This window comes from Populus trichocarpa, chromosome 12 (genome assembly GCF_000002775.5).
Source record: "Populus trichocarpa isolate Nisqually-1 chromosome 12, P.trichocarpa_v4.1, whole genome shotgun sequence".
In the NCBI taxonomy this organism is placed as follows: Eukaryota; Viridiplantae; Streptophyta; class Magnoliopsida; order Malpighiales; family Salicaceae; genus Populus; species Populus trichocarpa.
Genome location: NC_037296.2, coordinates 13279492 through 13304408, shown reverse-complemented (window position 1 = coordinate 13304408; position 24917 = coordinate 13279492). Strand labels below are relative to the sequence as shown.

General features: G+C 34.3%; 4 protein-coding genes across 8 annotated transcripts; 1 reads left to right on the top strand and 3 right to left on the bottom strand.

The window, feature by feature from the left end:
* Positions 1 to 1507: 1507 nt before the first annotated feature.
* On the bottom strand, positions 1508 to 5579 carry LOC18103847 (glutamate dehydrogenase 2). Of its 3 annotated transcripts, XM_052445708.1 has the most exons (10): positions 5110 to 5557; positions 4896 to 5009; positions 3862 to 4083; positions 3678 to 3752; positions 3451 to 3567; positions 3098 to 3348; positions 2640 to 2715; positions 2455 to 2541; positions 1793 to 1934; positions 1508 to 1744 (listed from the first exon to the last, which is right to left on the bottom strand). In XM_052445708.1, exons 1-10 carry the CDS (start codon positions 5215 to 5217, stop codon positions 1701 to 1703), a joined length of 1236 nt encoding a protein of 411 aa, XP_052301668.1. In that variant the 5' UTR covers positions 5218 to 5557; the 3' UTR covers positions 1508 to 1700. The 3 variants fall into 3 exon arrangements, with proteins under 3 accessions (XP_052301668.1, XP_006376952.1, XP_024438317.1); XM_006376890.3 differs by having other exon boundaries at positions 1508 to 1934; positions 5110 to 5579; XM_024582549.2 differs by lacking the exons at positions 1508 to 1744; positions 2455 to 2541 and having other exon boundaries at positions 2583 to 2715; positions 5110 to 5558.
* A 4080-nt stretch (positions 5580 to 9659) lies between these two features.
* Positions 9660 to 13212, bottom strand: LOC18103846 (mediator of RNA polymerase II transcription subunit 31). Of its 3 annotated transcripts, XR_002976954.2 has the most exons (8): positions 12767 to 13193; positions 12614 to 12671; positions 12414 to 12511; positions 11809 to 11905; positions 11545 to 11623; positions 10619 to 10890; positions 10316 to 10490; positions 9660 to 10211 (listed from the first exon to the last, which is right to left on the bottom strand). XR_002976954.2 is itself a non-coding variant. In XM_052445804.1 (7 exons), the coding sequence occupies exons 2-7, from the start codon at positions 12658 to 12660 to the stop codon at positions 10478 to 10480; spliced, it is 588 nt and encodes a 195-aa protein (XP_052301764.1). In that variant the 5' UTR covers positions 12661 to 12671; positions 12767 to 13212; the 3' UTR covers positions 10190 to 10477. The 3 variants fall into 3 exon arrangements, 2 of the variants coding, with proteins under 2 accessions (XP_052301764.1, XP_006376951.2); XM_052445804.1 differs by having other exon boundaries at positions 10190 to 10490; positions 11827 to 11905; positions 12767 to 13212; XM_006376889.3 differs by having other exon boundaries at positions 10190 to 10490.
* Positions 13213 to 13978: 766 nt separating this feature from the next.
* On the bottom strand, positions 13979 to 17713 carry LOC18103845 (polyadenylate-binding protein 1). The gene is made up of 6 exons (XM_006376888.3): positions 17403 to 17713; positions 17194 to 17296; positions 16749 to 16819; positions 15968 to 16159; positions 15627 to 15751; positions 13979 to 14462 (listed from the first exon to the last, which is right to left on the bottom strand). The coding sequence occupies exons 1-6, from the start codon at positions 17544 to 17546 to the stop codon at positions 14417 to 14419; spliced, it is 681 nt and encodes a 226-aa protein (XP_006376950.1). The 5' UTR covers positions 17547 to 17713; the 3' UTR covers positions 13979 to 14416.
* A 3213-nt stretch (positions 17714 to 20926) lies between these two features.
* Positions 20927 to 22703, top strand: LOC18103844 (taxadiene 5-alpha hydroxylase). Its single transcript, XM_052445830.1, has 5 exons — positions 20927 to 21430; positions 21536 to 21677; positions 21708 to 22001; positions 22111 to 22304; positions 22392 to 22703. The coding sequence occupies exons 1-5, from the start codon at positions 20927 to 20929 to the stop codon at positions 22701 to 22703; spliced, it is 1446 nt and encodes a 481-aa protein (XP_052301790.1).
* The last annotated feature ends 2214 nt before the right edge of the window (positions 22704 to 24917 follow it).

The window sequence follows — 24917 nt, the reverse complement described above, 5'->3', positions numbered from 1 at the left end:
AGCTTAAGTGAATGATTCCTTTTTTTCTTGGCTTGTTCTAGGAGAAGCATGCTTTCTAGTTTTGAGGTTGCTGAGTGACCAAAAAGCCTGTCAAAAAGTTGGTAATTTTGAGAGCATGTTATTCCAATTTCACTCGTATATCTGTATTTGATACCGCAATCAGTTTTGTGCTGCATAGCCTGAGGCTAGCACTCCTATTCTTAACATTCGTGGGTCGCCTCATCTCTTTCGCAGCTTCTTCAATTCTGCAAGAAAAATTCCTTTGGCTGATGGCATTGATGATGTTGCTGCTACCTATGATTGAGTGATGTAGAACTAACAGCAGATGCTCAACGGTTGTGGCTTGTTATCATGGTGTAATTATTGTGTCTCACGCCTGATTTACTTGGCTATATTTTTCTATAATTTTAGCAGCTATGTATCCATTAGGAGACGAGGGGCAGGTAGCTCTGTATTCACATATACGATGGAGAGGAGCTAGATTTGGTATGGAGATATGTCAGCGTTAGTGGTTACTGAATTCATGTAGTGAGGATATTCTACTGTGGTATATGCTATGGCAGTGGCTTCGTTTATTTGATGTACAGAACATGCTGCCACAGTTTGATTGCATTATACTCGTCGGTTTATAGGAATTGAGACTCATCGTGTTCTCATAACCAGAAAAAAAAAAAAAACAAAAAAAACAAAAAGAAATAGAGTCGGTGGCAATGCACTATATAAAAGAAGGCACCTAATAAACCCTATCAAATTATTTGCCAGCCCTGAATCAAAAACGCCTACCATTCACTCACTAATCTTCTGTGTTTTGAGAGCAATCTGTTTATATTCACAATGGCAAGGAGAAAGTCAAGATCAAACAACCGTCCTGTGAAGAAGCCAAAGCTAAAGCTTGATACAGTCTTTCCTTGCCCGTTCTGCCAACATGAAACCAGCGTTGGGTGCTCCTTCAACAAGGATCTGAACATTGGCGAAATCTCATGCTCCATATGTCATGCTGGCTACGAGACCAAACTCACTCCATTGACAGAGCCTATAGACATATACAGTGAGTGGATCGATGAATGCGAGCGGGTTAACCAAAAATCGTAGCCATATTTTTTTTGTTTTTCTGAGGAAGTTAGCGTTAGTGTTTTATGTAAGGAAGTTTAACAAGCAATCAAACGTTTGCAATGTTTCTTTTCTATGTTTTCAAGTTAGTGCTTAGCGTAGTAGACTCTGAACTTGGAAATCACCCAAAAAAGAGCAAGCTTTATTATATCTTCAAGTCACCTCGAGATTCATCCAGTCTGTAATTTTTATGAAAATAGCGTTGTTTCATATATTTGTTTTTTTCCTTGCACTAAAAATCTTTTTGAGTTAAACTTTATTGAGCTTGACTAAGTGCCGTTTCGGAAAGCTTTTGAAATCGTATTTTTCAAAAACTTTATTTTCTTTTATATCACAACTGATGCACAAGGATCAAATTATCAGGATGCTGTTTCGGTCTTAAATGGCCAGTTGAAGATCACAACATATTTCAAGTGTTGAAATCAATAGCTGTAATAATGGTAGCATCTAATTTTGGTAAATGCTGATGGGAAGAATTTCAAGTCCTGAACAACTCCCAATGAATACATTTTTGTAATAATGGATTGGTGACTTCAGCTGTAAGATGATAAACGAGGCAAAAAAAAAAAACTACAGCTTGAGGAGACGACTTATGCTTCCCATCCCCTTAACAGAGTGGCCCTTGCAACTCTGCCGACTTATGCTTCCCATCCCCTTAACAGAGTGGCCCTTGCAACTCTGCTTACGCCGAGAGTGAACGCACCCATCCGAAGATTGCAATCATGTGTCTGGCACATGCTCTTGATGTTATGGAAGGCTCGAGTCATGTAGTTCTGAAGAGTGTTGTTCACTTGCTGCTCATCCCACATAAAACCTTGAATATTCTGCAAAATTAGACAAATCAAAGCACGTTAAAACGCCGCCCCTCAAACTTCCTGAATCTGTTTCAACATCTCATGCAATGTGTGTCATTTTTATTACAGTTCAAGACGGATCTGATGATGGTCTAAATCTCCCTGGAGATAAATTCACTCATAACAAGCACAATCCAAAACGCATTCCTAAATTACCTAAAAAGTGCAAAAACTAGTGTGTTCTTCACTAACTAGCTGAATAAGATGACACAATAGTATTTCACTGTATTGCACAAGCACAAAAGTCAGATGTTTGTGAATCAGATTCAAGGTTTCCATGGTTTGCAAGTCACTAGAGTAAAATTTTAGGAAGATCTTTGCTTCACTTCCCCACTTCTAATCTCATTCGAGTTTAGATGCTGAGCAACTAGGTTAGAGGTATTCAGGACGCATGCAGACTCATTCAACATTAAGTGTTCTTCATAACCTTTCCAAAGCCATGTAAAAATTCTCAGCAGAACAATGTTTTTCCTTCATTTTAATCCATTACCTGAACCCATTCAAAGTAGCTGACAGTGACACCTCCAGAATTTGCATATATGTCAGGAAGTACCACGACTCCTTTCTTTGCTAAAATCTGCAATATTTATTTCATTAATCAGAATAATATTTTCTTACATTATTTTTTTCCTTCTATTTTCATGGATGACAACAGGAGTAGAAGTTCAATGCTACCTCGTCTGCTTCTGGATCAGTAGGATGGTTTGCTGCCTCTATTATGAACTTGGCCTTCACATCTGCAGCATTTTCCCTTCAAAAGCCAAACCATATTCAGGAAAAGTTAGTTTTGGTTTATCAATTTGATTAAAAGAAAAAAAAATTCTTCAAAATCTTCTAACACACAGAAGGAAGAAGCTCAATTATGTCTAACCAGCAGTGTTTTTCCAACTCAACATCTAATTTACATCATGTATGATATAGACATGGAAGAAGCTCAATAATTCAGATAAAATTATCTCAAAGTACATGCATGAGATCAACTCAAGATATGATGTGTTTTGCAAGGGAAATAAAATCACAAGGGCAACAATAAAGTTCAAAATAATATATAGAACCTTCAGTGAAGAAGGAAGAAAACAGAACATGTACTAGAAGCTGAAAAGCAGGGAGCCACTTTCGGCAAGATGCTGAACCTGTTGAGAACTCCACCCAAAGCACACGGGATAAGGACATCACATTTATGAATGAGTAGTTCGTTAGCATCCATGGATTCTGCGCCCTGGAAATCTTTCAAACTACCAGTGGTTTCTTTATGCCTGAGCAATTCCGGAATATCAATTCCATTTGGATTCTTAACTGCACCAGTGATGTCGCTCACAGCGATAACTTTCCCACCTCTCTCATGTATGAGCTTCGCTGCCCAGGACCCCACGTTTCCAAAACCCTACATGATTCATTGATAAGTTTTTTTTCCCCTCAACATGACGCTATCTAGAAAAGCAGTTATTTAGCCTGCAATTAAAATTGAGATTTATTCCAAGTTTACCTGTATTGCAAATGTCAAATCTTTGATGGACTTCCCATGTTCAGCAAGTAAAGCTTCTGTAGCAAAAACAACTCCACGCCCAGTTGCAGCCTCCCTACCCAGTGATCCACCAAGATCCTAGCATCCATGGATATGAGAGAAAGAGAGAGAGAGAGGTCATTCTGTTCAGCTTTTACATGTTATTGAAAAGGAAAACAAACTTGGGCATGACAGTCTTTAGCACTTACTATGGGCTTCCCTGTCACAACAGCAGGTGAGTGACCATGGAATTTTGAGTATTCGTCCAATATCCATGCCATGGTCTGTTCATCCATTTTATCCCCACGATTACTGCTTCTTGTTAGAAATAAAATTGGATAAATTGAATACATCAAAAGATCTATGGAAAGTTAATAGGTGACAATGATATACCTGGGCATTAGTGCCCATGTCTGGTGCTGGAACATCTGTGTGGACACCAATGAGATCGTGGATCTTCTGGGTGAAGACACGGGTTAGACGTTCTAACTCACTTTTACTCAAATCCCCTGGGTTGCATCCAATCCCTCCTTTAGCTCCACCATATGGTATGTCTGCTACAGCACTCTTCCATGTCATTAATTGAGCCAGGGCATTTACTTCATCAGGGTCAACCTTCCAAGAACAAATAAGAAGCCATCAACATCAATCTCAAAGACAAGTCCTTGAAAAAAAAAACCCAATACTGTTACAGGGACAACAGAACAAAGATATCTTCGTGACATTGCTCTGGAAAATTTGGCACATAATTAACATAAAAACAGGAAAGTTGAATGAAGATTATGTATGTGGAACATGAACTATTTCCATTTTATTTATTTTTTTCTATACTAATTTTACTCTTTGGAGAAATCTCATTTAGAACATTTATAAGTAGTCAGAAGGCCTTCCTCCAAAAGGATGCTAAATATTTTACGAGATATAAAAACTGTTCTCTCCAGAAGAAACTCTCAAGTCCTAACCACTTTCTGTAATGACAGGAAACCAAAGCAAATTGATGTGGCTCGATAAAAAGACAGAACAGCCCAAAACAAATCTAAAATGTACAACATTTGCACAGAAAAAACAACAGCATCAACCCAATGTCTGAAACAACTTAACGATGCAACTGCATTGATACAAATATCTAGTAGGGTAATTGATAAACTTCTTTGTTTCCAAACTTCCAGAAGAAAGCAGGATTCAGATCCAGCAATCAGTCAAAATTTGGCATGAATCAGTAGGGCCTTTTTTTTACTTTTCAAGCTACAATCACCTATGATTCACCAATACCATGGCAAAATCCCCAAAGAAAAATCCAAGCATGCCCTTAACTAATATAAATCAGACAGAACAACCATTTGGCCTAATAAGACATCAAATCATCGAGAAAAAACAAGAAACGCAGATTAGTACAGAAGAAAAAGAAAAGGAATGATCAGACACACCTCAGGATGATATCTAATCCCTCCCTTCATGGGCCCACGAGCATTATCATGTTGCACTCTAAACCCAACATAAGACACTAGAGTCCCATCATCCTTCGGAATTGTGCACTCCACCTGATCATAAATAAACAGAACAAAATATACATATAAATAAAAACAGTATTTTTTTCTCTGTTCCTACCCAAAGAGTTCTCTTTTATTAGTATTATTATACCTTGATCTCTCTAAAAGGGATCAAAAGACTCTTCTCAACTTTAGAGTCCAAACCAAGAAGGCGGGAAGCATGTCTGAAATTACGGCTTGTAGCAGCAAGAGCATTCATGGTTAATGTCTAAAGAATAATAATAATAAAAAAAAGCCTCAAAGGAAACAAAAAGAACGCAGGTAAGGAAAACTCAAGAAAAGCCAGGAAACAAGAACAAGACTATTGTTGAATGAAACCCCTTTCAAGAACAGTTACGAGCAGTGACTAGACAGGAAGCAAACAAGATTAGTGTGAGAGGCTTGCAAAAGGGAAGTGTGTGTATATATAGGAGAATTAAAGGGACGGTGCTGACTAGGGACGGAGCAATTTGGGTCCAAAATCCAGATGGGATTTGAGATGACCATTAGGAAAAAAAATTCCTCTTTTCTTTTGAAGGAAATCTTTACATTGGTGATGTTAAGTAGGTGAGAGAATCTTGATTGATAAAATTGCCTAATTTTAAGGAGGAGACAAGTGAATTTAAAGCCATTCTGTTTAGGTTCGAAGTTGGTTGTGTCTTATTTATGGTTTTGCCTTTTTTTTTATTTTGGGAGGAGAAAAAATCCTTTTTTTTTTTTTTGGAATAAGAGTTTACTAATAAGTCTACTAATTAAATTTTTAAATTCAAAGTTGCAATTTAATTATTTTTGTTGTTGTTGTTATTTTATATAAGATATGATATTTTTGTATGATGTGTTTTTTTTATTTAATTAAAGATAAAATATCAATACTCAATCTAGTTTAATGAAACGAGAATCACTTGTTTTTTTTTTATTATTTATTTTAATTTTCATGATTTTTTATTTAAAAGTAAAATTTCAAAGTGTTTAGTAATACTTGAAAGCTAACATCACAACTCTCAGTTATGGCTTTATAGTAATTTTTAAAAGTTATAATTTATAGCTTTTGAATTACAACTAAAATTTGTTTTTTTATTTTTCTCTTTAAAAAGATGAAAACACTTTTTAAAATTTAAATGAAAAAACAAATTTATATCATATATAATACGAGCCCATTCTGTATAGGTTCGAATAATTACACATTCTTTTATCATAATAGAGCTTATAAAATGATGCCATATCATGTCCATATATAAAAATGACCCTCGTGATATTATCCTCTCCACTCAACAAGAAAATATCAGCCTTATTTCCATGCAAATTATTATGGCTCATAGCTATATAAAAGTCAATGAATCAACAAGTAAAGGGTTCCAATCTATGAGTTTGCTTCTCTTACAACTTATCTACTAACACACACAACATAGCCTCAAAGGCTTTCCTCCTCCAACATTTGTGCTAACTTAAGCATTAGAAGGTCCCTCATGCCCAACATAGGGCTTGTTTTTATAGTTGTTCGTGAAATTCTAGACCAGCAACCTTAATCTTTCAATCTATCCATCAACTGAGGAAATACATAGATTTTTTGGGATTTTCTTCAAACCTTGTTAATGGCGTTATTTGTGAGAAACTGAAAAAAAGTTCGTTTATCCTTTTTTCTATATATTTTCAAGTGATTTCCATTATTAGCAACCTAAAAACACCAGGATATGGGAGAGTCACAAATCTTTCCACTATATGCTTTTTGTTAACTTCTTCAAATTTGTAACAACTTACCCGGCTAGTGAGAATGCTCACTAAAACCCTTTTAGCCATACAAGAGCAATTAAAGGTCTTGTCTCTTCCACAACAGGTGGCTCCTTTACAAGCACCACTATCTAATATATGTAGACAACTTTAGTTTGAAAAAGAGGTAGGCCACAACGAGGTGTAAGTTGGTTGATAAAATTGCCTAATTTTAAGGAGAAGACAAGTGAATTTAAAGCCATTCTGTTTAGGTTCGAAGTTGGTTGTGTCTTATTTATGGTTTTACCTTTTTTTCTATTTTGAGGGGAGAAAAAATCCTCTTTTTTCCCTTTTTTTTTGGAATAAGAGTTTTCTATATTCCCTCATGTAATTGCTTAACAAGTCTTGAAAGATATAAATACTACTAATTAAATTTTTAAATTCAAAGTTGCAATTTAATTATTGTTGTTGTTGTTGTTGTTATTTTATATAAGATATGATATTTTTGTATGATGTGTTCTTTCTATTTGATTAAAGATAAAATATCAATACTCAATCTAATTTAATGAGACGAGAATCACTTGTTTTTTTTTTTTTTAATTTTCATGATTTTTTATTTAAAAGCAAAATTTCAAAGTGTTTAGTAATACTTGAAAGCTAACATCACAACTCTCAGTTATGGCTTTATAGTAATTTTTAGAAGTTACAATTTGTAGCTTTTGAATTACAACTAAAATTTGTTTATTTATTTTTCTCTTTAAAAGGATGAGAACACTTTTTAAAATTTAAATGAAAAAATAAATTTATATCATATATAATACGAGCCCAATAACCTTGTATGACATGTCAACCATCAAATTTCACCATCTATGGAGTGTTTTGTATAGAGGGAGAGCTTAGGCTTTGACTCAATAGATTTTTGGCACATGCACAATCTTTATTTTGAGGAAAAAGCATATTTAAGATTTATGAAATTTCAAAGAAATTCAGATCTCAATTTATATTTATAATATTTAATCCCTTTCCTAATTTGCATGTAAAGAGAAAATGTTAGTCCATCGTAAATCAATTCATGGAAGGGAGATTTTCTTAGCTTGGACCTCACAAGAGTACAAGGGAGTTTCTTGGAACGAACTAATGAAGAATTAGATGCGATTGATTGTTCATGTTTGTTTAGAAATGCAGTCGAACGAACTCTACTTTATCAAATTTTTAAAGTTTTTTTTCAAAGTTTAAAATTAATATTTTTAGTGTTTTTTTTATTGTTTTGATATGCTAAAATTCAAAATAATAAAAATAAAAATACCTTAAAAAACACATTACATTACAATCTCAAACATAACTAAAAAATAACGGAATGAGAATAGATTATCTAATGAGTCAATATTCTATGTTGTTGTGTTGTAGCATGAATGAAGTGAAAACTAATACATCTGTATATAACTATATAATAGGTGGTCCAGTGGTAAAAGCTTGAGACTAAGAGGTTTGCTTCCCCTGTAGTCTCAGGTTCGAGCCCCGTGGTTGCTAATATGATAGCTACTAGAGACTTACATGGTCGTTAATTTCAGGGCCTATGAGATTAGTCGAGGTACATGAAAAATGGCCAAGACACTCACGTTAATATATATATATATATATATATATATATATATATATATATATATATATATATATATATATATATTCAAAAGATTAGAGGCCTTTTCCATTGCTGGTTTATAAGCTTTGGAGAATGAACAGTTGAAAATGGATGCTAAACTTGAACTACAAGAACACCTGGAAAATAAATCCCCTGATGAACTCAAGTTACCTTCCAATATTTAAGTTAACACCGATGTAGCTTTGAAGATAAATGTGTGTTTGTTTTGCACAAAATATGCAAAAGATAATGAGAGGTGAAAAGAAAGAATGTGAGCTACCATTATCTCTTTTATTTGTTTATGAAAGCTGAATAAAAAATATTTTGAAAAGTAATTTATACTATACTCTCAAATATATCATAATAAAAACTATGATGTTGCATCATGCATACACTACCAGTTACAAGTTTTACCCATTACACTTAAGTCTAAATATAAATCTAATTTCATGTGTGGACATAAAAATAAAATGTTAGTATATAGCACTTAATTGGTAGATGTAAACCTAATTTAAGATTGGTCCAATGCATTAAGATCCAATATAAACCTAATTTTATATATGCATTTATACACTATATTTATTGTATGTTTGGTATTGAAATACATGATATTTTGTTAAAGTATTTTTAATTTGAAAATGTATTAAAATAATTTATTTTCAGATTTTTTTTTTATTTTTAACATCAGCACATCAAAACCACTTGAAAATACTAAAAACATTATTTTTTTTTTTCAAATCAAATATATTTTTAAAATATACTCAAACATAATTTCAAAACCAAACCAAAAACGAAAACGAAAAACGGTGCCTTAGTGAAATAGAGATAAACCTAATACTAAAGATGTAATTTTCCCAATTGTGTATTTAGTCTATCAATTTATACACTCAATTTATTAATATATAAAAAGACAAAATAACACATTAATTAATGAGGCAAGTGATAATGTCCTGTGAATTTCAAAAACCTTGGATTATTTATTAAATATATTAAAAAATTGTCTAAATCTTTTATATGAGTGGTGGAAAACTCATAAATTCTTGATTTTTCTAAAATAAATATAATTTCCAACCAAAAAAGATATTTTCTAGATTGAACTCTCTCCTGGCAGGTGACGTTAAGCATACTTTACGTTGACGCGGCGAGCCGCCAGTGATAAGAGAGGAGGCGTTTTCTTTTCTCCGCGTATGTGATGACGTGGTAGATATGATTCAAAAAAGTAAGGAGCTTTATTTTAATCTTTTTATAGGGTGTACAAGTTAGACGTGAGGTGGCAGGTATGAGATTTGCCACGTCACTATGACAATCTTATCTCAAAAAATTATTATTTTATTATTTATTACTAAATTTGGACACAACGTTATGGATAATTACATAATAATCAGCCACCTTAGATTTTTGTTACCGACATTACTCAATTCATCAGAGTTAGAGAAGTAACAAAACTAATCTTAAGATCTTTCCTGCCTTTTCCTTAAAACGAATCATTGCATTTGGAATCATGCGTGATGGAGCCAGCCCTCCTCTTGGATTTTTTTGCCATTTTTTAGTGCTGGCAAAGCTTGATCTGTGCAAACAAGATATAAATCTTTCCAAGTCACCAGCTAAATCATCTAACACACGCCTACTACGACCCTTTTCACTTGATGAATGATATTACAAGCTAAATTTCTTTCGATGATTTTCCTCCATGATTGACAGTAGGGACTGAGATGCTTCAGACATAGTTGTCAGATTTCGATACGGGGAACTAACTCTGAGGCTCACTGTGGGGTGGAACCAGAAACAGAAACGAAGCTATTTTTCTTTTTATCCTGAACCATCTAAGAATCCTGAAGCTGAGTAGTTCAATTAGGTTTCACCACCTTCATAAAATCAACAAGTATTTCAGCAGGTCCTCAAACGATAAAATGATGATTGCTCTATCATTCTTTTTACCAGTATGGTACAACAATAATTCATGAAATACCTGGTCAATGAACAAGAAGATGCAAAATGGAAAAGAAAAAGGCCATCAAATCTATCTTTGACACCTTTTCAGCACTGTAGACCCAGTCGACGAGTTTGTATAGCTACCTTACCAGACATACTGGTCCCGCTACTTTTAACATAGATAGTAGAGTGGTTCAAGTTAAACTTCTTTCCTGCAATATCCAGAAGACAAATGCATTAGAATGCTGGTAATCATGGTATTTTGTGAAAGAAATGAGAGGATGCGTCTAATTAATGTATTTTTTCACTGCTAATTCAGAAAAAAAGGTCAGTCACATACTTCCTCTTTCTTCTATCACTTCCACTGTTCCTGATATCACTTTTTCCAAAAGCAGAACCAGGAGGCATGGGCAAGGGGACTGCACCAGGAGCAGCCGGCATGCCAAGAGTTGCAGCAGACACAGGTGGTACAGGTTGAACAGGAGTTTGAGGTGGAGGAGCTAGAGCAGGGGGTGCAGTGACAGGTTCAGGGAGAGGTCTGGGTAAGATATGCTTCAACCGGTTGTTTCTGTAGTTCTTCCAGAAAAAGAATTGCTGTCTATGTGCCAACTCCTAAAAGTTCCGATATCAACAAGTGAATTGAGAAATATCCATGAACAAAAAACTCAATTTTGTGCAAATGTTACGCTAATATGCTCAGATTTCTCCCGCAAACCACAAAGATCGGAGGAACTTATTGTTTAAGCCAACAACTTTTAACTGGCTTTCCCAAAAAGGCCTCTTGAAGCACTTGGAATATCTGAGCTAGGACAGCGCTAAATACACAAAGAAACCGACTGCATGAATATTGACCCTCATTAGAATGCTTAATAGGAACCTCAGACCATGGTCAGGACAAAACTATCACCATTCTGTAATATAGACCTTGAAAGGAAGACAAGATGAACTAAATGTCAGTCACATCAAATGCTAACAAATCCAGCGGAATAAACCTTCAGCCAGATGGCATCCCATGCATGCTAATATAAAGCAACAAGAAAGAAATTTCAGCCATGAAAAGTCATCTTGCATTTAAAGCATGAACAGATAAATATGTATAATTAGGACAAACAAAAATCTCAGAGAGGCCCTAATCAATAAAAAAGATTTAAATAAATCACGCATGCGGTTTATCTCAAATTTATATTTATCGCATCAAACCAATGTCAAGATTGAAAAAAAAATCTGAATGGCGAGATAGAGGGTGATCAGAAAGCCAAATCTAACCTTGTTGCCAGGATGTGCCATTGCATTGCGGAAGTTTGCATTTTGGAGAAGTTCAAGAAAATATAAGCAATGAGGATACCTGAAGAAGTCTTACTTGGTGAGTTCATTGATCAAAAGGTAAATAAAAAAAATGCTTGAAAGGGAAAAGAAAACGTTGCACTACATACATCAAAAGACTTGTTAATCGCTTGATCTCAAATTTAAAGTTTATCGAAGTGACAGATCATAAAGCAATAAAATCAATACTTTTGGAGAATAGCTCACATTATAAATTTCACGTGCTCTGGACGTTGCCAGTACTGTAGGTACTTTAAATAGCCAATAAATGCTTCATCTTCAAAATAACGATTCTGAGCCAAATCTACATATTAAGGGAAAAAGAAAGAAAGAAAAGAAAAGCCCAGCATCAGTGGAAGATTCACAATACGCAAAAATACTAGTAAGCGCCGGGGTCTCCTAGCATTAAAAGACAAAGACGTAAGCGGGCGGGGACACATTCACACACAAAACAACACACCAAGCTAACAATCTCCTTCTCCGCTAGCTAATCACTATTTTAATTGATTCAAGACATGAAAAGAAAAGATCAATGCATGATCCACCAGTATGATCCATCGAGGTTAGCTTATTTTTAATCAGCATTAAAATGAGCAAATAACAAAAGTCTAAAATTGGACACAATAGGATCCAAATCCATTTAAATTTGAGACGTAACGAAGGCATAAACTTTAGAAACAAAACCCCACCAAATCCCCTCAATTATTCACTTTGGATAAAATACAAGATACGGAGACTCTCAAAACCACTGCAAACCACAAAAATGAACGCTAACGACAAATGAAAAAACAAAAAGAATTTAATGAACCTACAATGGATGTAAGTAGGGTTAGCAAGACATTGAACAAACTCCAATTCCAACAAAAACCGTTGCCTCCCATCATCTGGGTCTTTATATATCTTCTTTGGCCTAAGAATTGCAAACCCACAAAATAATAAAAGAAACTGAATGAGCTCAAGTGAACAAAGGAAACAATAACGATATTTTTTTGAGAAAAATATGTGTACTTACGAGGATGGAGTGTCTGGATTATTATCGGTTTCTTTAGAGGAAGCCATTGAAATATTTGCTACAAAAAAAGAGTGATTGGAAAAATAAGCATAGAAGACAAAGGTTTAAGGTTTTAGGAAGTAAAGGTGGTACGAGGAAGAGCTTGAAAATGACCTGATCTTGAGATTTCTTCGAGGAATTGCAAGAAAGAGAGGGGGGCTAAGGAGCCAACAGCCAAATGTCCAGCTGGGTATTAAATTAATACTTGAGTGTTAAAGGGGGGCTTGGCTAAGAGCCTATGCCGATCCAAGGCTGTTGTGCTTGAACTGGGTTGAATTTATATCAAGTCTAAGAGAGTGGTCAAAATTTAAATTCTATAATTCCAAAAATCCCGTCATCAATTAGAGTTGGAGAAAAAACAAGTGATCGGGCTAACCTGTGATCACTAAAAACATAAATTGTGTTAATTTATCATAAAACAAATACGATGTTCATCTTTGTAAGTGTTGGATGATGATTACCCAGAATTGTTGAATAAAGCACACACAATAAATTACTCTTAGGGCATGCATTCTCAACAACACCCGGTTCAATTCAATCAATAAAAGGGTGCATGAGATGAGATAGTGAAAAAAATTGTTTTTTGGTTTGAAAATAAATTAAAATAATATATATTTTTTATTTTTAAAAATTTACTTTTAATATTATATATTAAAATAATTTAAAAACAATTTTAAAAACACAGTGCAAAAAAAGAATGCATCGCTGCATGCCGTTTGAAAACGTAATGCAAACTACATTACTTTAATTTTTAATTTTTTTATAAAATTAATAATTTTTTAAATATAAAAAATAATTTTTTTTTAAAAAATAAAAAAACATTATTTTAATACAAAAACAATAACAAGCACTCTCAAACACCCTATTAACCTTTGAATTTGGATTTCCCACAGACCATTCACTTTGTGATGGATGTGTGAAGAGAATGACCGACCCTCCAAACTGACCTTTTTTTTTTTAGAAAAAGAAGAAATGACTGGCTGGAGAACCTCGTTTGTTGGCAATAATTGGTCGGCAATTGTTGCACCTGAATTTTCTATCTTCACTTTGAATTAATGAAAATATATTTGATAGACTAATGCCCATGCAGCTTATTCAATTGATTGAAGCTCGGCATGATCACATACTAACTCTGGTCTCTGGATAAAAAAGAAGATAACTCGGTTTCGGCAGACTCAGGAAAAAATTCATCATAGCCTGATAAACTACATGGAATTTCCCCATAAATAGTCACATTTGCGCAACTGCAGAAATAGCTCCAACTTCCCCTAAGTTAAACAGTTTCGGGTGTTACGTTTCTGTATGAATAGAGGCCGAACATCAATCAACCATAATGCAAGACTTAACCTGATAATCAATGTGATAATAAGGGAACGAACGTGGCATCTATAAACTGAAGAACAAACCGCTTGAGTTATAAGCTATAAAGGCATGAAGGTCAGCTATGCGTCCTCCAGAGTTTTGACAGAACCTCACTTAAGAACTCAAATTGGTAGACGAAGTCACAAGTACATGAAAATCAACATTTTGCATGTTTGGCACCCTTTGTCCATCCAGAGCAGGTAAATGCAAGATTTGGTGAGCATGAATCCAGCACTCTTGCAAGCTATTGATTGCGAAAAATCTTTCCAGCCTTTGCCATGCAAATAACGATACACTAGTCTTTTCGTCCCTTAAATTATCACAATATTGATATGGTCATCACAAAGCATCAGCCAACTGTCTTCAGACCACTTTTATCACTACTAACAGAATACCTGTTCACTAGTATGGCCTGTATCGCATAGGTCTCCTGAACCTCGGAACCCTTCTGCACATGAGATTATATTAAGGTTAATACTTCCCAAAAAAAAAACAAACAAACAAACGAGTTCCATGCCACAGAAAGTAATCTATATACCATAAAATGCACCAAAATGAAATCACAAACACTTTGGTGGAAATTGTACGATACACTGGTAAAAGGAAAACTCCAGAATTCCTATCCATCAAAAAGCAAGACATGGTTTGAATGGCACAGGTTTTCCCTAACTTGATCTCCCTCTATATGAAACCAACAACAGTCAAGCCTCAATAACAAACTATTCCGGCCGGCTAAGTTCCACTCAATCCTCAACTTGATCTCCCTCTACAAAGAAATAAATTTTCATTGCGGTAGAGATAGCCACTTTCAAAGAGTACTAGACATATGGCCTTTCCCACTTTTAATATTGGCACATTATAACCATGTCAAAGTGGAACTGTAGAATTCTACCTAATCCAATCATATGTGGAAAGGACACCCAATTAACTTGTGAACAGCCATAGTAATCAACCTAGCAGCTAGGCTTCTCATTCTCTCAATGCTTGTACAGAGGTCACACTTGCGCAGTCACAATTATCTCAAATGCATGCAGAGAAAAAATGGTTACCATAAAGATACTCGTGAAAGAGAACTAGGATACATATACCACAGTGAACTAATAAATTTTGCTAATCTTCCAATCAAAAGACAAATGATTTAGTATCCACTTAAGGTGAGGGATAGAATTCATTACACTAAACAACCCCAACATATTAATGAACTACATCACAGGTCTAATAATTCAGTTCATAACATCCTAACCATTAACAGCATTATCTGCTGCTTAAAAAACTCAAAACATTAATATCCCTGCAAGGAATATGACAGAATGAAGAGGTAGACTGAGCAACATATAAGTTGGTAGAGAGGGCATGAAGTAAAGGAATCTGTTTGAAACCTCCTCCCTTTTATTGGATTCATTGCATCTTCATTCTCATAATGCTGTTTTCAGATCTTATGGACTGCTAGAAAAATATCAAATAATCTATTAAGAGAATAAAAGGCAAGTGAAATGTTTCTAGATAAAGTATGCATATCAAATAGTTTGAATATCAAAAGAATATCCGATGGAAAAACAGTGGAGACATAAAATTTCATTTATCAACACACAAAAATATTTTAGTTGCTTACCCATAACCATATGCAGGATAGAAGGGAGCTGGCATGAATGGCCTCCGGGACCTGAGCCCATAAGGGCTTGGGCGCCTTCCTCGAAATTGCTTCATTCCAGGAACATTGGTTCGCTTCGCAGAGACCTGAGAAAGAATCATAAACAATTACAATCTTATTAGGAACTTGTTAGTAATTATTGATTATAACAAGGGGTGAAAAGCCCTCCAGGTGAATCGTTGAAGTAGCACTCCTCCAAATCGGAGGTCTTTAAATTCATTCTTTAGGAAGAAATTTATCAATCAAGGAGTAAGGATGGAAAAAATTTAATACAAAAGTAAAACAACTAAAGAAAAAAAAACCTTTAACTGGCGGCCATGAAGTTCTGATTCATTTAATAAGAGAGCATTCTGAATAGCATCAACCTCTACAAACTCAACGTAAGCAAATCCCTTTGGTTGACCAAACTTGTCAGTCAAAATAGTCACTCTATTCACAGTTCCACAGGACTGAAAATGCTGCTGCACTTCTTCAGGGGTACAAGAATAATCCACCTGGTGTTAAGCACACAAGTAAATGTTATTCTCTGTCAGACAAGCTTCTTAAGAGAGTCGCTTGTTGAAACATGGAATACACAAAACAGTGCAACTTTCCACTCCAAAGAAATAAAAACATATCAATAAGTAACAGACAAAGGAAATCAATTGCAATGAATAAGAACTTGAATTCATGAACCAGGATCTAATACACTTGCCTAACATTATAAAGAATGAAGCAGAGCCAAAGGTTCATAAATGAGAGAAAGATTTTCCTGAAAAGAAATCATGAAGCACAACTCACAGAGCAACTAAACTGGTATATTGCACTGCATCAAGTAACCAAGTTTTGCACCCTGAATTATACCCCCCATCAATACTTCTAATACATCAAATCATCATTCAAATGCTTCCTCTGAAATACAGTTACACACCATCTATTTATCATCATAAGAAAGTAAAGAAAAAGACACAAATTTGACATCACAAAATATACGGCCAACAGACAGACATGCAGGACAACAATAGGATATATCATATATGCACACAATCATGTAATGCAAATAAATGTGACAAATAAAGAGAGAAAAGGATAGCAAACCCTCACATTACCAACATAAATGGATCGGGAATCCACCTCCTCCTTTTCAGCTTGAGTAGCAGAAGCACCAGGAGAATCTTCACACATATCCAAGGAACAAAAGAGCATGTGAGTTTTGTAACAATAAAACTAACATTTGAAACAGAATACAAAATATTATTTTCCCCTAAATTACAAATTAAAGTAAACATAATTATCCACATAAAACACCATCAAGCCACATTAACGAGTCTCCTAATCAAGCTAACAAAGCAATCCCCAACACCCAACTAAAAAATCACAAACACATTGCAAAAAGCAGATCCAAAATATCAACAAAAAGAAACAAAAATCCAAATAAATTAATTTTGGTTCAGCTACCCAAAATATACCATAAATCTTCATCAACTTAATTATCTCAACTACAATTCAATCAAATCACTTCAAAAATAAAAATAAAATCAACACATACCTTGAACAGCTCCCATCTCTTTCTCAACCTTAGCCTGCATTTCACGTAGTGCACCGGCTTCTTCTTCGATCTCTTTCAATCTTTTCTTCATATCCTCTAAATCCTATAAAAAATACAAAAACTAAATAAAAAAATTCTAAACTTTTCAAAAAGAAAAAAGAAGAAGTATTTCATAGACAGATAGCGATAATTGTTCATATCGAACAGACCTTGGAGTTAGGGTCTTGGTACTCATCTTCTTCAGCTCTAGACGACATGTCAACATCGGCATCCATCTCTCCTTCATCAGGGATTTCTCCTCCGTAGACCTCGTGCTCGTGCTCGTCCTCTTCGTGATCGTGAAGGTGATCCATTATTAGTTATTTTATCAGGCTTTATTTTCTCTCGTGAAATTGATCTATTAGGGTTTTTTTAGGGTTTCAATTTGGGAAAAAAATAAGGGATTTGAGAGGTTGGTGTCCGTGTATGTTTTCATGCGAGTGATAGATATGATAGCGTGATCGATTTCTCTAATTGAGAGAGACAGGTTAATTTGTAATTTTTTTTTGAATTTAAAAAGGGCTTTTCTTGGGCTTTATGAAAACCCAATAATAGTCCAGCTGAATTGGGCCAGTTTAGATTGCAAACCTAAACCATAGATGTTTAAGGTCATGTTTGTTTTTCGAAAAGTGGTTTTCAGAAAACTACTTTCCAAAATTTTCTGTGTTTGTTTGTCATTAAAAAAGTTGGTCAATGGAAAACATTTTCCAGTCAAAGAAAAATTTGGCTTGGTTTCCAGGAAGGTGTTCTCCTGGAAAATTTGGGCGGAAAACACTTTCCGGAAGTTGTGAAAAATTTATCAAATTTGATCCTCAAACTTTTGATTGCTATATATATTTTTCAATTTCATCTCTTAAAATTTAATTTTATTTTAACTTTGGTCCTTATTTTTATAATTGTTATTTGCTTTTCCATTATCATTTTCTTATTGAAATTTCTTATCTATCAAATTTGGTCCTCATTCTTATGATTGTTACTTATTTTATTTAAAATAATTTATGAAATTTTAATTATAATTATTTTAATTTCTTCATCTTTCATTTTTATTTTATTTTTTAGATTTGATTTCTATTATTTTGATTATTATTTATTTTATTTGAGATAATTTATAAAATTATATTTTTTTTTCAATTTCATCCTCATTCAACTTTTTAATTTGTAAGATTTGTTCCTCATTATTTTAATAAATTTGAGAAAATAAAACATTAATAAGTTATTTCCCAGCTCATTTTCCATGACATAACCAAATACTGGAAAGTGTTTTCTAACTTATTTTTCATTACACTACCAAACATCGAAAAATAATTCACTTTCCTGAAATTCACTTTCCCAGAATTCACTTTCCAAAAAGAAACTACTTTTCAGCAAACAAACAGAGTCTAACTCAATCTCACCGTTAATCAACCAGGAAAACCTTTGATTTAAAAGCTCTGTATGATTAATTTCAATACATAAAAGCCGATACGATAATACTCTAAGTAGTAAAATAAAAAATTATATAGTTATTGATTTAAAAATTCTCATAATTTATTTATTGATAAATCTATTTTTAATGGGTTTAAAATACCCTTATGACCCTCATTCCTTGGACACATTCAAGGTAATGAGCATGCCTCAAGTGGAGGCTTAATAGTGTGTCAAGCCCAACCACGCGGGGGCTTGATAGTATGCTAAGCTTTAGGCATAATGGGTATGGCGCTAGCCAGACCGAGGTGCAATTGAGCTTGGTAGTGTGCCAAGTCCCAGGAATATTGGGTTTGATGCAAGCTAAACCCAAACGCCTTTTAGGCTTGGTTTTGTGACAAGCCCGATACTTAGACTTAACAGTTAGCCAAGTTTAAGATAACGTGAGTCTGATAAACATGTTAGACCTAATTCACGTAGACTTGATAATCCGCTAAATTCAATACACTTGGACTTGTCAGCTAGCCGAGTCCAAGACAACATGAATCTTGTAAAGATGCTAGACTCAAGATGTATGGACTCGGTAGTTAACAAAGTGCAAGGTAACAATCATCCTCCCTTGACATGTCCATTGAAATGACCACCTTCATTGGGTCTAATCTCGGGGAAGAACTCAGTCTCCATATGTTTAGCTACATTTGACGTCTTAAACTCTAATCTTCCTACACCTTTTTAGGTGTTTAAAGTCCTTCAAGGACTCACCATATTCCTATCAAATATTAATATAGATGTAAGAGATATTTATCTCTCATTAAATGCTATCAGAGTAAGATTACACTTCAAACCCTCCTTTTCATAAAAGAACAAAACTCATGGGCTATAAATATACCATAAGATTTTCAGAAAAAAAGTTCACAATCTTTATTTTCTATTGTATATATATTTTCAGAGTATCCCTTTCTAGAATATTGTTTTATTTTTCTTTCTCTAAAAAAGATATTTATTTAAGCATTGGAGAGTCCTCATCTCCACCGAAGAGAACCTTTTACAGGTATTAGCCGCAAACCATTTTGACATACCAAAGACCAAGTAGAAGCTATCAACTACCTTGACTGAAAAGAATAAAGAAAATTGTTAGAATCAATTGATTAACTAATTATCCAATCCGAAAACCCTATTCCCAGACTAGTTAGATTTTTAAGACTTTATCATTTATAGCGCATGCATTTCATGAAAACAAATAATAACAAATGTTTTATGCCCATCCATGAGAGTTTTATGTTGAAATCTATATGGGTGTTTATCATGGAAACAAAAATGTGTTGATTCATTGTGAATTATTGTGTTACCATTCATGGTAATAGAATGACTTGAATCTAAGAGAATTTAGTAGTTGGTTACTGTAATACGAGATTGAAAAGATAAAAGACAATTGAAATAGAGGAGATAAATCTCTTTGTTCTTTCTATTTTGAAAGTAAAAAACCTTAATTTAGAATTGTATCATAAATAAATTTATTTTATATTTTTGTTTTTGTTATTTCAACCAAACATGTTTATATATTTTTTTCTATATTTATCTCTTTTAATCTAAAAATAAATTTATTTTATGTTACAAGAGGAGCTTGATCTATAAAAATAAGATGGTTTTTATTTTTACCAGTGAAATAATAATAAAATTTACTTCCATATAATTAAAAGTCCAGGATCTTGGAATTTAATATCCCTCTAATTTCTTAAGACCAAAATGGATAAACCAAAAGAATTTAAAAATTATATAATTCATTTAAGAGTCCATCAACATTGCATTCAACTATATAAATGAGAAAAATTGCTTTCAATTCTATAGTTTACTTTTGCAATTAAAATATTAAATATAAACATAGCATCAAAGTCCCTTTCTCATAATTATATTTACTTTTAGTAAAAGAATAATTTACTGTTTTCTTGTCTTTTTTTGGCGAGGTCAAACTATGTCAAGAAGCTCCATTCTGCAAAAAACAATGAAGGTAATCACTAAAACCAAGACAAAAATAGGAATTTGAGCATTGCATACAAATCTACGAGTACTGAGGAAAACCTTTCAGCTTTCAGCATGGCCAATTAATCCTCTCAAGGGATTCCCATATATGTCTTCACTGGAAGCTGAAACAGACAAAACATGGGCTTTCTGTTCTGCAGTAATCAAATCCTGCCTTAATTTTGTGTTGCTTTTGCTCCTCTGCGTGTATAAATAAGCTTTTAATGAATGATTCACTCATACCATCAATTTCTTCACACTAATAATTATCATGGAAGCAGTATTTGGCCTAGATAAGCTCTCTTCTACAACTGTAATTAGTCTAGCCACCCTGACAACCCTTGTGGCAGTGATATGGACCTATAGATTCTCACTAATACAGAGGAAGAAGCTTCCTCCTGGGAAATTAGGACTTCCTTTCATTGGAGAGTCAATAAGCTTCTTTCGAGCCCACAAGCACAACAACATTGGTAAATGGATTGAAGAGCGTACTATCAAGTATGGACCAGTATTCAAGACATCACTCATGGGTGAAAACGTGGTAGTCATGACTGGTGAAGCTAGTCATAGGTTCATATTTAGCGGCCGCGATAATGGGATTGCTGCCAAGCTAGCAACTTCTGCATTGGCCATACTAGGAAAGAACAACATCTTCGATCTTTATGGATCTCCACATAAGCTTGTTAGAAGTGCTATAATGAGCTTCTTAAATTCTGAGTGCATCCAAAGATATGTTAGCAAGATGGATTCTTTGGTGAAGGAACAAGTATTGCAGGTAATGGCAATTAGTACCCATTATGATTATGGCCCTGAAACAGACTCCAAATACATATATAAATCCAACTCTTGATAATTTCTTGTGTGACTTTGCCAATTGCAGGAGCTAAATGACAAAGAGACTGTGCAAGTAGTACTACTGATGAAGAAGATTAGTTTCATTGCTACGGCGAGTCTGCTTTTTGGATTACCAGAAGCGAAGGAAAGAGATGGATTGTTCAAGGACTTTACAATTGCTGTTAAAGGTATGTGGTCAATTCCTCTGAATCTTCCAGGGAGTACCTTTCGAAAAGCAGTCCAGGCTCGAGGCAGGATTTTCAAGCTGTTTACTAATCTGATCGCGGAAAGAAAGAGAGGATTGGAAGATGGAAGCATGGGTTCTCATGATGATGTTATCCTGTGCTTGCTTAGTCTGAGAGATGAAAATGGAAAAACCTTGCCAGATGAGGAGATCATCAACAATCTCATTGCTCTAATGATGGCAAGCCATGATACCACTTCAGTTCTTCTAAGCCTTATTGTCAGGGAACTAGCTAAAAATGCCAGTGTTTACGACAAGGTGCTTGAAGGTAACTGAAATCTAGGAGAACCATGTTAATTAGCCCAAAACATTTGATTACGTTTCATGAGTATTATAATCTAAATCTAATCGTAAAATTTCTGAATGTCTATATATAGAGCAAAATGAAATTGCTAAAGTCAGATCAATTGCAAGTGATGGGCAGCTTGGCTGGAGAGAAATCCAGAAGATGAGGTACACATGGAATGTGGCTCAAGAGCTCATGAGATTAACACCTCCAATCATTGGCAACTTCAGGCATGCTTGGAGAGACACCACTTTCAACGGCTATGATATCCCCAAAGGATGGCAGGTATGGCGATAACCCTATTCTTTATATATTAGCAATGGTATTGCGTCTGAAGCTTAGCTTTAAGACCTAATCTATGATCAATCTCAGGTGTTCTGGTTAGCTACTAGCACACATTTGGACAATAAAGTTTTTGAAGACCCAGTAAAGTTCAATCCATCACGATTCGACACGAACTCAAAGTCATCAGTTCCTCCATACACCTATATTCCTTTCGGAGCAGGGCCGAGAGTTTGCCCTGGTGCGGAATTTGCTCGAACCGAAGTGTTATTGATAATTCATCATCTGATAACAAACTACAAATGGACTGCAATGGTTGAAGACGAGATAGTCGTACGTGACCCCATGCCCTTCCCAAACAAGGGCCTTCCAGTCAAGATTTATCCCAAGCACAACATATAGATTATAGAACACAGATTTTAGGAATCAACTGTCAGGTTTATCAGAGGTCGACAGATTTTAATTCTATGCTTGGCAATTTGTCAACTTTCATATAAATGTTCTGCATTATTATGTATTGATTTACTGAATTGAATAAATACTAATCATCATCATTATCACCATCATCATCATGGTACATATAGGATGGAAAACATAATCAATCTGGTGTTTTCTCTTGAAATAAGTTAGACTCTTCATCTCCATTTTGCACAGTTTACAGTTCACCCGAATCAATATGGTGTTATCTCTATGTATTGCAATAATGGATCATAAGAATCTATGAAATGAACCAGCCTGGAATCCAATTGGGGAAGATATCTAAAATGCCAAATGTAAATGAGATATGATAATATCATCCCTGCTACAAGCACAGCAAAAAGATCACATCTAAGCGTGGAGTTTCAGCATTGAAAATATAAGATTTCTATCACTCCAAGAATGATGTTAAATGTATATAATCATGCAATCTAACCTAAGCTTCATAGTATACTAATCATAATTACCAATCACCTGTAAGAAAGGGACTCTTGAAGTAGTTTTTTGGCCAAGCCCAGGAGAGAAAAAGGATAATCATCCTTAATTTTTCAGAAAGCAGTGAACAGCTTTTTTTGGGTACACTTTAGGCTCAAAACCGAAACCTTTAGGGAAATGGAAAAAACAACTCAGTTGCACTGCGAGTTCATCAAATTTCCTTTCCTGTCTTTGCATCTGCTGTATTACTTCCTCTATTAGATAAAAAAAACTAGGCCTAAAAAAATAATGGTTCGATCAATAAGAATTAACTACCACAAATTTGTTGAGATTTCTAAGGCCACATGAAACTCCTCGAGTTCTGGTTGCATACAATCCATGTCTCTCATTGCTTTAGAAAATACGTGTTAAATAATATTTATATAGTCTTATTTATTAAGCGTAGAATAATATTTTCAATTTAACCTATATATACTTTATTTGTATTTAGATTAAGACAATGCATTCATAATATACAGATTATTCAGAATTCTATCATTCTTTTTGTATTTGATCTCAATTATTTTAACAATACGCACAATATATTTCGCAAGTTATTCTTCAATATCTTTATCTTGTTTTTGATAATTTATCATAAGAACTTCGACAACCAAAGCATTTGTTTTGGAAAATACGCACAATTAGAGTTGTTTTCACATGTTTTGTAGAGAAGTAAATATTGCCGTGATTTCAATGAAGGTTTTTCCACACTCTTTATTGATAGAAGTTGTATGTTATATACAAAGTAATTGAGAGGTTTATTTAGGAAGCATGTAAATTGTGAGGCTAAAGTTATGCTACTGTTACAATATACGTACAGCCATGGAATTCAACCTTAGAATCAGCTTCAAAATATACAATTAATGACAGAATATTTGGCATGATTTTAGGCTAGACATGCTCTGTTTTGGTTTGAGGAGGATCCACGCATGCTTCCCTTATATGTTTAACCTCTGTTTTTTTGTATATCAATTAGGATTTTGGACTTCGACATCTTGCATCTCGAGGTATGTTAGGGAAAAACGGGTGGTTTCATGCAGTTATGGAGGGGTGGGGCTGTGAAGGAGGGTCACTCATGCGCTCTCTACATTGTAATTGCAAATGCATATACATAAAATCAACTTGTAACTTGTAATTTAAGCTCTGAGATGGAGGTGGTGTCCATTATTGTATGTAAGACCTCGTGCGAGGAGACCCAATACGAGCGTGGAAGCTCTTGCATCTCCTCAAACACAGGCAATTACTCCCTAACAAATTGGTATTGCAGCCGATGGTTCAACTTGGGATGAACAACGATTGTGAATAGGCTCCTATGGCTCTATATGTTTCTTCATTGTTGAGCAAAGGAGTTAGACTCCAAGCTTTGGATATCGTACTTAAATTATTGAAGGTGCTTCTATATATTGGAGTACAAGTTGTACTCGAATGGATTGAGCTCATGCATGAGGGAAAATCTTGTGGATTATACATTTCAGTGGTAAATATCTCATATTAATAAAGAATGAAAAATGTGTAGTATTTATGTATAAGATCATGAACTCATAACCAATTATTCTATCATTATATATCATTCAATGGAAGTCTTAGTTTCCCTTTTGATTTTGAATCGTAGTTTCATGGCCATATATGCTACCATGCAAAATGTTCTAGGATGTTTTTTTTAGA

Excerpts from the sequence above, each read along its gene's own strand:
- LOC18103847 (XM_006376890.3), bottom strand. The coding sequence starts at position 5,217 with ATGAATGCTCTTGCTGCTACAAGCCGTAATTTCAGACATGCTTCCCGC. Across the intron at positions 3,753-3,861 it reads ACATGGGCACTAATGCCCAG|ACCATGGCATGGATATTGGA; the intron begins GTATATCATTGT and ends ATGGATGAACAG. Across the intron at positions 3,349-3,450 it reads ATTTGACATTTGCAATACAG|GGTTTTGGAAACGTGGGGTC; the intron begins GTAAACTTGGAA and ends TGAATCATGTAG.
- LOC18103846 (XM_006376889.3), bottom strand. The coding sequence starts at position 12,660 with ATGGCTTCCTCTAAAGAAACCGATAATAATCCAGACACTCCATCCTC. Across the intron at positions 11,624-11,808 it reads GAGCACGTGAAATTTATAAT|GTATCCTCATTGCTTATATT; the intron begins GTGAGCTATTCT and ends AGACTTCTTCAG. Across the intron at positions 10,891-11,544 it reads TGGCACATCCTGGCAACAAG|GAGTTGGCACATAGACAGCA; the intron begins GTTAGATTTGGC and ends CGGAACTTTTAG.
- LOC18103845 (XM_006376888.3), bottom strand. The coding sequence starts at position 17,546 with ATGGATCACCTTCACGATCACGAAGAGGACGAGCACGAGCACGAGGTC. Across the intron at positions 16,160-16,748 it reads GATCCATTTATGTTGGTAAT|GTGGATTATTCTTGTACCCC; the intron begins GTGAGGGTTTGC and ends GCTTAACACCAG. Across the intron at positions 14,463-15,626 it reads TATCCTGCATATGGTTATGG|AAGGGTTCCGAGGTTCAGGA; the intron begins GTAAGCAACTAA and ends TCTCATGTGCAG.
- LOC18103844 (XM_052445830.1), top strand. The coding sequence starts at position 20,927 with ATGGAAGCAGTATTTGGCCTAGATAAGCTCTCTTCTACAACTGTAATT. Across the intron at positions 21,678-21,707 it reads CTTTACAATTGCTGTTAAAG|GGAGTACCTTTCGAAAAGCA; the intron begins GTATGTGGTCAA and ends TGAATCTTCCAG. Across the intron at positions 22,305-22,391 it reads ATATCCCCAAAGGATGGCAG|GTGTTCTGGTTAGCTACTAG; the intron begins GTATGGCGATAA and ends GATCAATCTCAG.